Source organism: Scyliorhinus torazame, chromosome 4 (genome assembly GCF_047496885.1).
Source record: "Scyliorhinus torazame isolate Kashiwa2021f chromosome 4, sScyTor2.1, whole genome shotgun sequence".
NCBI classification, from domain to species: Eukaryota; Metazoa; Chordata; class Chondrichthyes; order Carcharhiniformes; family Scyliorhinidae; genus Scyliorhinus; species Scyliorhinus torazame.
In genome coordinates this window covers 71,130,471-71,142,423 of record NC_092710.1, presented here as the reverse complement: position 1 = coordinate 71,142,423, position 11,953 = coordinate 71,130,471, and the positions used below count along the sequence as shown (strand labels likewise).

General features: G+C 42.5%; 1 protein-coding gene across 1 annotated transcript; it reads left to right on the top strand.

Moving 5' to 3' along the window:
• The first annotated feature begins 10,018 nt into the window (after positions 1 to 10,018).
• Positions 10,019 to 10,987, top strand: LOC140411399 (probable G-protein coupled receptor 139). Its single transcript, XM_072500506.1, has one exon. The coding sequence runs from the start codon at positions 10,019 to 10,021 to the stop codon at positions 10,985 to 10,987; it is 969 nt and encodes a 322-aa protein (XP_072356607.1).
• The last annotated feature ends 966 nt before the right edge of the window (positions 10,988 to 11,953 follow it).

Sequence of the window (11,953 nt, the reverse complement as noted above, 5' to 3'; positions counted from 1 at the left end):
CTTGACCTAACAAGGTACAGTTGGCTAGTATTTCTGAATTAAGAAGAATTTATGAAGTAAGATGTAAATATACTGAACAAAAAGCAGTCAAGACAGGGCAATATTTTATCCTTCAGGAACTATTTTATCCTTGAATGCTGACAGCACAGCCAGAGCTTATTTTCTTCTGCCTCAGAAGTAAGGATGAACAGTGTCTCAGAAGAAGCGTACCATTTAATCCATGGTAAGGCTCTGCCAACACAGACATTAATTTTCCAACTTTTGTCCCCACTTCTCATTATTCCTCCAGTCCTATTTCAAACCAGTCCAAATTACCCTTTCTCATCGTCAATAAGTCAGTGTCACCTCACCGTTGCAACATCTGGTTGTAAACTAAGACACGGCTCGAGACCTTACATCCTTAGAGTCATATAGTTTTACAGCACAGAAGGAGGGTCCTCAGAACATTATGTCTTCGCCGGACATCAATCACCTGTCTATTCTAGTCCCAATTTACCTCACTTGGTCTGTAGCCTTGTATGTTATGCTGTTTCAAGTGCTGATCCAAATGCTGTGAGGGTTCTCGCCTCTACCACCCTTTCAGGCAGCGAATTCCAGATTCCCATCACCCGCTGAGTGAAAAGGTTTTTTCCTCAAACACCCTCTAAATCTCCTGAACCTTACCTTAAATCAATGCCCCCTGGTTATTGACCCTTCAAGCAGGGAACAAGTATCGTCCTATCTACCCTATCTATGTCCTTCATAATTTTGTTTACCTCCACCTTCTCTGCTCTAAGGAGAGAACCTCCAGCCTAACCAGTCTCTCTTCATAGCTGAAATGGTTCAGCACAGGCAACATCCTGTTGAATCTCCTCTGCACCCTTTCTAGTGCAATCACATCTTTCCATTAGGGTGACAACCAGAATTGCACACAATGCTCTGGCTGTGGTCTGACCTGCATGTTATACAGCTCAATCATAGCTTACCTGTTCTTATATTACATACCTAGGCTAATAAAGGTAAATATCCCATATGCCGTCTTAACCACCTTTTTTATCTGTCCTGATACCTTTAGGGACCTATGGACATGTACTCCAAGGTCCTCTGGTTTCAGATCTCAAAAGTTTACATTTCCTTGTGAACAAATCCTTTTATGTAACATCCCCTTATCAGAAGACAGAAGTCTCCTTCTGGTCCAGATCAATTTCAGCAATGCATGGTTTGTTTAAACATAAGGTGTCACTCTAAGTTCAGACCATCGAAGTCAACACTTGTAACCATTCCTTCAAAGCAAAACATCCCTTGGATTCAGACCAGAAGGTCCCATCCAAGTCGCAAACTGTATTTAAACATTGTTCATTACAAATAACTGCCTCCCCATTCCCCGAATACTTTGATCGTTAACTGTCGAACAGAAATTCAAACAGACCTATTTTTAAAAGTGCTTAACTTAAAAATTCATTAACGTTAGTCCACCCTGCTAAACACCCCTGAAAACATGTCATCAAAATCTTACAGTATCTGCCACGAGGAACATTCTGTGCTATCTCCGATCTCTCACATCATTTGCTTCGAACCTAATTCTATCGACGTGACATTTTAGTATCAAGTAAATGTCTCCTTGAGTTCTTAAGCATCTTTTTCATTCAAATTAATGATGTAATTAATTCATTCAGAACAACCAATTGGATCATCACTGATATGTGACATGATTCTGCTCCATGGAGATACTTCAATAGTTAGTCCAAAGTCCCACCAATGTCTGTTGGCGCTGACCGCAGCGGCGGAGGTTTTTGCCTGGAGAGGTGTTTCCAGCCACGAACCACCTCGGAAGGTGATTTCACACTGGCTCACCAATTAACAGGCATCCAGCGTGAAACGTGTGCTGTGAAAGGCTCAGCACTGCCCGGGAGGGTGGACGCCGTGTAAAGGGAAGGTGCGGGCTGGCGTTTCTAATGTGCCGCCTGCACCCTGGATCGAGATTGAAGCTGAAACATTTTTTTTCATTACTTTCTCAGAGTTACAAAGCCGGTGCTCCGAGTGTGGACGGGGGCAAACCCCTAATCCAGCTCCTTGCCTGCTCCAAACAATTTAAATTGAATTGGCCCCACAAGAGAGGCATACCAGACCCAGGCATTACACCGGACCTCACGCTCACCTTAGCCAATAGGCCGAGAAGCGATGTGAAGCTGAAAGATAAAGCGCCCCTGGCGAATCCGCCTACCCGTCAACCCGAAAAGCAGATGGATTGCGTATAATTGTGGTGTTCAACTGGCACCATAATGGGCTAAGGTGCCTGCTTGATTATTGCTGGGTGTGCTTCCGACTCTCAGCGCACGCACCAACCAAAATATCGTGCAAGTGTTGAGAGTGTCGGGATTTGCGCCTGACATCACCTCGCCCAATTTCACGCGCTTCTGGGTCAGGGGCATGCCCGCCCAAGGAACGTACACTTTTGTACCTCAGTATTTCTTCTTTGATTTGTACAGTTTGTCGCTGCAGCGCATAAAAATGTCAATTGGAAGAGTTGATCATTAGATTCATCAGGGCCCGGATTCTCCGAGCTTCCGCACCAAAATCGTGCTTGGCGTGGGGGCGGAGAATGGGGCGTCAGACCCGCGGTCCGGTCCGACCCCTTCCCAGCGATTCTCCGCGGACCGGAGAATCGCGCCAGTCGGGGACTATTGAAAGAGGCCCCCGCGGTGATTTTCCGGTGGCAGCTGGCCGAGTTCCCGTCGGCGTGGTTCTAACATGGTTCCACGTGGTGGGCACTCGGAGTGGCGGCTGCCACAGCCGCCCTGGTGGGGGGCGCGGGGATCCATCACCGGGGGGGGGGGGGGGGGAAGGGGGTCCTCCAGGACGGCCAGGGTTCTGATCGAGTGCCACCGATCGGCGGGCACACGCGATCTTGGGGGGGTCCTATATTGTTGGAGTCGGCTTGCTGTGTGGGTCCACCATGTTTCGCGGGGCTGCCGCCACAGGCGGCCGCTGCACACATGCCGGACCCGCGGCCGGAAGTGCAGTGCCCTGTATCGGCGGCTGGAGTTGCACGGAGCACTCCGGCGCCCTGCTGGTCCCCTTCAGGTAAGTGAATCGCTGGGCCAAGAGGCCCGTTGACGCTGGCGTGAAACGCTCCGGTATTTACGCCGATGTCAACACTTAGCCGCCGTTTTGGAGAATCCCCAGATGTTCAGATATTGAAGGAGTATCATATCCAAACCTACTGACATACTAGGGTAATTATTTCCTTTTAAACTGCCCCTAACGGTGATGTTCAACTGTTAATGGTTATAAATACTGTGCAAACCTCTCATCCCTGTTTGAATGAGCAACACAGTTATGGGCCAGGGTTTAGAGAACCCCAAAGTGTATCATGGAGTTCACCTGACCCACAACTTTTAATAGATTGTGGTAAGGGGAGCACACGGCCCACTCTACAGGTGCCATACACCAGAAATCGAAAAGTACTTTTTAAAGCAAAACAATGTTTATTCTATGAACCCAAGTTAACCTTTTTAAAACGTACAGTGAACATCTTAGCAACCATTAATTCAAATACAACACCCAAAGAATACAACACTAAGTAATCTTTTAAAAATTCCCAAACAACATCCAGAAGACAAAAGAAACACCTTTTAACAGAAGCACATCAGGTTTAAATTCACTACTGAGAACATTTATAATTCACAATTCACCAAATGATCAAGAGGTAGTCTTTCCATGGCAGAGAGAACAGTAGTATACCTGCGTTGTCTGGCTTCAGCTCCAACACTGAAACGAAATTTTTTAAAAAACAGACACACCCAAGCTTTTCTCAAAGTGAAACTAAAAAGCAGAGTCAAAGCTCAGCTCCAGCCACACTCTGACATCACTGCAGTAACATGAGCAGACAAACATTTCTCAGTGACATTCTCATGACACCTCCCCCCAAGAAAAAAAATAAACCATCAACTTCAAGATGGTTTCATGTTTCCCCTTTTCATTATCATTTAAGAAATGCACACAGTAAATATACTTTTTTGTTTCAAAAAACAACAAGAAGGTCTCTGCACGATCCATCCATTTCTCTACGCCTCGGCATGTCTTTTTAAAGTCAGATACTTTAGTTCAATGTGATCACAGAGTCCTTTGTAATTCTCCAACACGGGAGCATTAGTTATTACAGCTTCTAGACAGTCAAATGCCTGTTGAAACTCCGCTGTCTACTGAAATTTTCGAAGTTTCTTCAGCAAGTCCATCAGTGGAGCAACCACACTACAAAAATGTGGCACAAATGATCGATCAAATCCACTCATGGCAAAAAAATCACATTATTTCCCTTCATGTTGAGGGTATTGGAAACTGCTCAATAACTATTGGTTTCACATCCTGTGTGACCATTCGACCCGGTCCGATTGTATGGCCAAGGAAAGTGACTTGGGCTTTTCCAAATTCACTTTTGGCGAGGTTTATCACCAAACCCGCCTCCTGAAGTTGATCGAATAACTCCATCAGATGTTTTAAATGTTCTTTCCATGTCTGGCTGAAAATTACCAGATCGTCGATGTATACCGCACAATTGGGTAATCCTGAAACAACTTTGTTAGTTAACCGTTGGAATGTGGCTGGGGTGTTTTTCATGCCAAATGGTATAACTTTGAATTGGTATATACCATCTGGAGTCACAAAAGCTGAAATCTCCTTTACCCTTTAGGATAAAGGCACCTGCCAGTAATCTTTAAGTAAATCCAGTTTGGAAATAAAAGCTGATTGTCCCACTTTCTCAGTGCAATCCTCCAAACGTGGGATAGGATAAGAGTCTGTTCTTGTAACTGCATTAACCTTTTTATAGTCCACACACAACCGCTGGGTACTGTCTGGTTTAGGTACCATCACTATGGGTGAGCTCCATTGGCTGCAACCCACTTCAATTATGCCATTTTTAAGCATACTCTCAATCTCTCTGTTAACCTGTGCCAATTTTAAAGGGTTAAGTCTATATGGATGTTGTTTGATTGGAACCGCATTTCCCACATCTACATCATGTATAGCCAGTTTAGTACTTCCCAATTTATCTCCATAACTTGCCCATGTGATATCAATAACTCTTTCAGGTCAGTTCATTTTTCCTCTGGAAGGTAACTCATTAATTTATCCCAATTTTTAAGAACATCCTCATTGTCCAATTTAATTTGAGGAGTGTCAAATTCACAGTCATCTGGATTTGGTTCGTCACTTTGAGTTAGAATCCTTAAAACCTCCTTTTGCTCTCCTTCTCTTTCAAAGTACCTTTTAAGCATATTCACATGACACACTCGGTGAGTCTTCCTTCTATCTGGTGTTTTTAACCACATAATTCACCTCGCTTAATTTCCTTTCAATCTGATACGGTCTACAAAACTTTGCTTTTAAAGGTTTACCTACCACTGGTAACAACACTAAAACTTTATCCCCACCAGCAAAACTACAAACTTTGGATTTCTTGTCCGCTAGCCGTATGATCACATTTTGTGTAACTTTTAAATGTTGTCTCGCCAATTCACCTGCTCAATTTAATCATTCCCTAAAATTTGGCACGTAATCCAATAATATAATTTCCGATTTCTCACTCAACAATTTTTCCTTAATCAATTTAAGTGGTCGTCTTACCTCATGACCCAAAATTAGTTCAAGAGGACTGAATTTAGGTGCATCCCTAATCGCAAACACTACGAATGGAATTCCTTTATCCCAATCCTCTGGATAATATTGACAATAAGACCTCCACATTGTCTTTAATGTCTGATGCCACCTTTCTAACTCTCCCTGCGATTCTGGATGGTACGTAGTTGATTTAAATTATTTTATTCCTAAGCTATCCATAACTTCTTTCAATAACCTTGAGGTAAAATTTGATCCATGATCCGATTGTATTTCTGTGGGTAATCCATATCTAGTAAAGAATTTAAGTAACTCCTCCACAATCTTTTTAGCTGTAATATTACGTACTGGAATGGCCTCTGCAAACCTAGTAGACACATCCATTATAGTCAAAAGATATTGATTCCCACTTTTCGTTTTAGGAAACGGTCCTACACAATCAATTTGGACCCTTGTAAAAGATTCTTCAAATGCTGGAATGGGTTTTAAGGGAGCTGGTGTTATCACTGCTTAAGGTTTCCCTATCACTTGACATGTGTGACATGATTGACAAAATTTAACGACATCTTTATGTAGTCCAGGCCAATAAAAATGTTTTTGTATTTTAGCTTAAGTTTTCCTTATTCCCAAATGACCTCCCACTGGTATCTCATGTGCAACTCACAACACCTCCTTTCTATACCCTACCGGCAATACTACTTGATGAACTTCTGCCCACTTTTCATCCGCCTGCATATGTAAAGGTCTCCATTTTCTCATCAAGACATCACTTTTATGGTAATAACACTCTGGTATACACTCAGATTCCTCTTCCGTATATGCTTTCTGATAAATACATTTTATTTCTATATATTTTTGTTGTAACTCCGCCAATTTTTCCTGAACTAAAAATATCCTCCACCTGTTCTTTTCCAACCATCTGATCAAAAATCGTTTCTGATAATTGCACTTTACCTTTGTCTTCACCCTCTGATTTCTCCTCTTGTCTTAACCTGTGACTTTGCAACCTTGTTACTACACAATCCGGAACAATCCCAGGATATTCGTACTTTAACACTTCAGTTGGCTGATTTTCCAGTGGCCTATCAACCACAGTAGGCATCACTCCCACCTGCGATCCAGTTATATCATTATCCAAGATAAACTGAAAAAATGAAATGAAAATCGCTTATTGTCACGAGTAGGCTTCAATGAAGTTACTGTGAAAAGCCCCTAGTCACCACATTCCGGCGCCTGTTCAGGGAGGCTGGTACGGGAAACTGTATTCCTGGATAAGATAGGTTCTCTATTACTCCTACTACCACTTCACCACTATTCACTGGACTTTCCAATCTTACCTTATATAATGGAACACTGCTCCTCTCACTCTGAATTCCACATATTACCACCTTTTCTGGCAATATTCTTCCCAAACTCCCAAATTCTTCCCAAACTACATAACTCCTCATCTCTTACCATTGAATATTGACTAGCTCCTGTATCTCTTAAAATTGTGACATCTTTACCTGCTCCTCCTGATACACATGAGTAAACTTTACCCACACAAGTAAATTATTTGAAGAGATCTGACACCTTCTTATCAATCACCTCTTGATCAGGCTGTACAATCTTTTGCACCTCCTTCACGTCACTTGGGCTTTTACCACTTTAACAAACCCCACTGTCTTATCCTGTTTTACCACATTAGCCTTCCCAGTGCTTTTCTTCAACCACCAACACTGTGACTTTACATGGCCCAGTTTATTACAGTGAAAACATTTGAAACTTTTCATTTCTTTTCCACTCTCCTGGATTTCTTTTTTAATCTGAGGTACACTCTCTTTATTATCTCCCATCAGATCACCTTTACCTTTACCACTTGAGTATTTCTCCTTTCCTCAGTTTCTATCCCTCACCGGCTGGAACTGATGTCGGAAAACAAGCTTTGATTTATGAACTAATTCATAATCATCTGCCATTCCTGCTGCTAATCTCACAGTTTTAACCCTGTGCTCTTCCACATGAGTTCTCACTACATCAGGAATTGAATTTTTAAACTCCTCTAAAAGTATAATTTCTCTGAGAGCTTCATACATTTGGTCTATTTTCAAAACCCTTATCCACCTATCAAAATTACTCTGTTTGAGCCTTTCAAACTCCATGTATGTTTGCCCAAATTATTTCCTTAAATTTCTAAACCTTTGTCTGTCGGCTTCAGGCACTAGTTCATATGCACCTAAGATGGATTTTTTCACCTCCTCATACGTTCCAGATACCTCCTCCGGTAGTGATGCAAACACTTCACTAGCTCTACCTACCAGCTTTGTTTGAATCAGTAACACCCACATGTCCTGTGGCCATTTCATTTGTTTAGCTACCTTCTCAAATGAAATGAAAAAGGTTTCTACCTCCTTCTCATCAAACCTTGGCTATGCTTGGACATATTTAAATAGATCCCCACCAAGCCTTCGACTATGACGCTCTTTCTCACTATCCTCATCACTATCAACCAACTGTATGTTTCCCTTTACGTCTGCCAATTTTAACTGACTTTCCTGTTTCATGGCCATTTTCTGAAATTCAAACTCTCTCTCTTTATCTTTTTCCCTGATCTGTATCACCCTTTCTCTTTCTTTTTGTTCTGCTAGGGTTATTCTTTATTTTTGTCTTTCTTCTCTCTCTTTCTTTTTCCTCTCTATCCCTTTCGGATTCAAGCTGCTTTCATTCTTTCTCATTTTCCATTTGTTGAATTTGTAACTGAATTTTTGCCATTTCCAATGAGTCAAACTGTATCTCAGGCAATTTTAAATGCTTAGCCACCGCAATAATTAGCTCATCTTTTCACATTTTGTCAGGTAATGCTAACTGCAATGTTTTTGCCAAATCTAGCAGTCTGCTTTTAGTCTCTGTCCGTAAGGTACTGCGTGTGACCGTCTCCACCCCCGAAAACTTCAGAGTCTCTGAAAGAACCATTGTCCACAACACACTCCGCACTTAGACTAAAATGCCACACCTGAAAAGCAACCACAATATGCTCACCCCTCACTGTCTTTAGGTTCACTAAGCTAATCCAATAGATAGACTTTTATCCTCCTCGAGTCTCCAATTTGTTATGGGCCAGGGTTTAGAAAACCCCAAAGTGTATCATAGAATTCACCTTACCCACAACTTTTAATAGATTGTGGTATGGGGAGCACATTTCCCACTCTACAGGTGTGGAACAGCAGTAATCAAAAAGTATTTTTTAAAGCAAAACAATGTTTATTCTATGACCTCAAGTTAACCTTTTTAAAACATACAGTGAACATCTTAGCAACCATTAATTTAAATACAACCCCCAAAGAATACAACACTAAGTAATCCTTAATAAATTCCCAAACAACATCCTAGAAGACAAAAGAAACACCTTTTAACAGAAGCACATCAGGTTTAAATTCACTACTGAGAACATTTATAATTCTGAATTCAGCAAATGATCAAGAGATAGTATTTTCATGGCAGAGAGAACAACAGTACACCTGCTTTGTCTGGCCTCAGCTCCAACACTGAAACAAAACCAAAAATACACAGACACACCTAAGCTTTTCTCAAAGTGAAATGAAGAGCCAGAACTCAGCTCCAGCCACACCCTGACATCACTGCAGTAACATGAGCAGACAAACATTTCTTAAAGTGACATTCTCATGACAACAGGGGTAAAGGAAAATGTTCCTGAGAAAATCGGGCAAGTTGCTTCTCCATACTTGTACTCAGGATAAATTCATCTCCAAGGTGAATGTGTGGGCAACCCTCTCCCCTCTCGTACATGATAAAATTAAGCCCCTCTTGGTCCCAAGCAAATTCATGCTGGAGCCGTTTCTTCAGTTGCATCACAGGCCCCCCGTGTTTTAGATACCCTTCAAGTCCCAAAGCACAAATCTTCATCCACATTAAAAGCATGAGAGAGGATATTTGTGCAGCTGTGTTCATTCCTTACCACTTGGTTGTCTGGTTGATATCATTATTTTATATGTTTGTGAAACAGTCCTCAAATTACCACACAAAATATTTATTTGTTTCCTTAAACCAAAATTAAAACACATTTTTCCTAGCCAGTGTTTCTTTATTCTAAATGTAGGTTTGTTTCCCGGGTTGGGTCACTGATTGTGCGGAGTCTGCATGTTCTTCCTATGTCTGCGTGGGTTTATTCCGGATCCTCCGGTTTCCTCCCACCAGTCCCGAAAGATGTGCTGTTTGGTGAATTGGACATTCTGAATTCTCCCTCTGTGTACCCGAACAGGCGCCGGAATTTGGCGACGAAGAGATTTTCACAGTAACTTCATTGCAGTGTTAATGTAAGCCTATTTGTGACAATAATAAAGATTATTATTATATAGACTTATACTTCAGTTGGGGAGCCTATGATTATTAAGGCACTTGAAAGAGGGTCCTTCAACTAAAAATGTTGAAGAATCCGTGTTCTGTGATTTTAATTTGCCCATTAAGGCATCTTTTCATTTTTACAGTTAACTTGCTGGCGATTGTGGTCCTGTCTGCAGGAAGGTGTGGCCTCTCCCGATGCATCACTCGCTACCTGCTGTCCATGGCAGTGGCGGATCTGCTGGTCCTGATCACTGAGGTGCTTCTGTATCGCATTAGTCGTTATTATTTTCCAGGTTCCTTCCTGGAAATTACACCGGTGTGTAGTGTTCACACTGTCCTCTTGTACGCAGCAACAGACACTTCTGTGTGGTTAACAGTTGCTTTCACCTTTGACCGCTTCCTGGCCATTTGTTGTCAGAAGTTTAAATTACACTATTGTACTGAAAAAGTTGCCGCAGTGGTCATATCCACAGTGAGTGTGCTGAGCTGCTCCAGACAAATTCCTCGCTACTTTGCTAATGAACCAAAGCACGTAACTGATAACATACCTTGGAACTGTGAAGTAAAAGCAAGCTATTATGTCTTAACAGCCTGGATCGCATTTGACTGGCTCGACACCATTTTAACCCCTTTTCTTCCATTCGTTGTAATTCTGCTGCTGAATTCTCTGACAATCAGACACATTGTAGTTGCCAGCAGAGTCCGCAAGACTTTCCGGGAGAACAACAGGAGGTTGGATCGATGTGACCGGGAAATGGAAAACAGGAGAAAATCCATCATCTTACTCACCGCCATATCTGGCAGCTTCATTGTGTTGTGGACCCCCTACGTTGTGCAATTCCTGCATTATCAAATTGCTAACTGTTACGATACTGCGGGCCCGCGCGACCCAATTTATATCTTCCAGGAAACTGCCTACATGCTGCAGGTTTTAAGTTGCTGCACCAACACGTGCATTTACACAGTCATCCAGGCGAAGTTCAGGGAGGAGGTGAAGAATCTGCTCAAATGTCCCCTGGGTGTCATTAATCAATTAATTTCATCATGAAATCCAACCGCAGATAATCACCCCACTTTCAGAGAATCACACAATTATTATGGCGCAGAAGGAGGCCATTTGGCCCATCATGTCTACACCAGCTCTCCAAACGAGCATCAAGTTAGTGTCATCCTCCTGCCTTTTCCCAATGTACCCCGGCACATTGTTCCTATTCAAATAATCATCTCACGCCTTCTCGAACACCTCGACTGAACCTGCCTCCACCGCAATTCCAGACAGCGTGTTCCAGACCCCAACCACCCGCTGTGTGAAAGCGTTTTCTTTTTCTCACATCGCATTTGCTTCTTTTGCAGGTCAGCTGAAATCTTTGCCCCCCCCCCCCCCCCCCTTCTCGTTCTCCATCCTTTTATCAGAGGGAACAGTTTCTCCCCATCTACTCTGTCCAGCTCCCTCATGATTTCGAAACAGCTCTTATCAAATTCCAAAAGGAAAAAAAAATGTCAAACGGGAAAATAAGAATACTGGTTCTGAACTGTTTTTTTCCTTTTGGGATCTCCTCCTTCGTCCTACCATGGAGAATGATTTGTTATGTTGTAGGTGTAACATAAGCGGCTTCCTTGTGGGGCACTTGACAAAGGAAGGTTCAGACGTGGAGATAACTTCAACACGTTTAATAAACTATTTACACTTCTATTATTTGGGTTCGACACTACTGCTAATCCTACTATAGCTACCCAGACTGACTAACCAGCTGCTGCATTCCATGTGGTGGGTGTAATACTGAATCAACCCTGTGTCTCTACTCACTGCCTGTCTCCACTGGAAAGAGGAAGATCATGTGTGTGGTGTCCTTTATATATGGGTTGGTGTAATGCCCCCCTGTGGTGGTGTCACCTCTGTGTGTATCGTGAATGTCCATTGGTCGTGTCCTATCTGCTTGATCTATTGGTTGAGTGTGTGTGTGTGATGTCTCTGGTGCTCCCTCTGGTGTCTAGCTAGTTTACATGCATTTAT

Bases quoted from the DNA above. Each gene is read 5' to 3' on its own strand.
- LOC140411399 (XM_072500506.1), top strand. From the start codon at position 10,019: ATGTTGAAGAATCCGTGTTCTGTGATTTTAATTTGCCCATTAAGGCAT.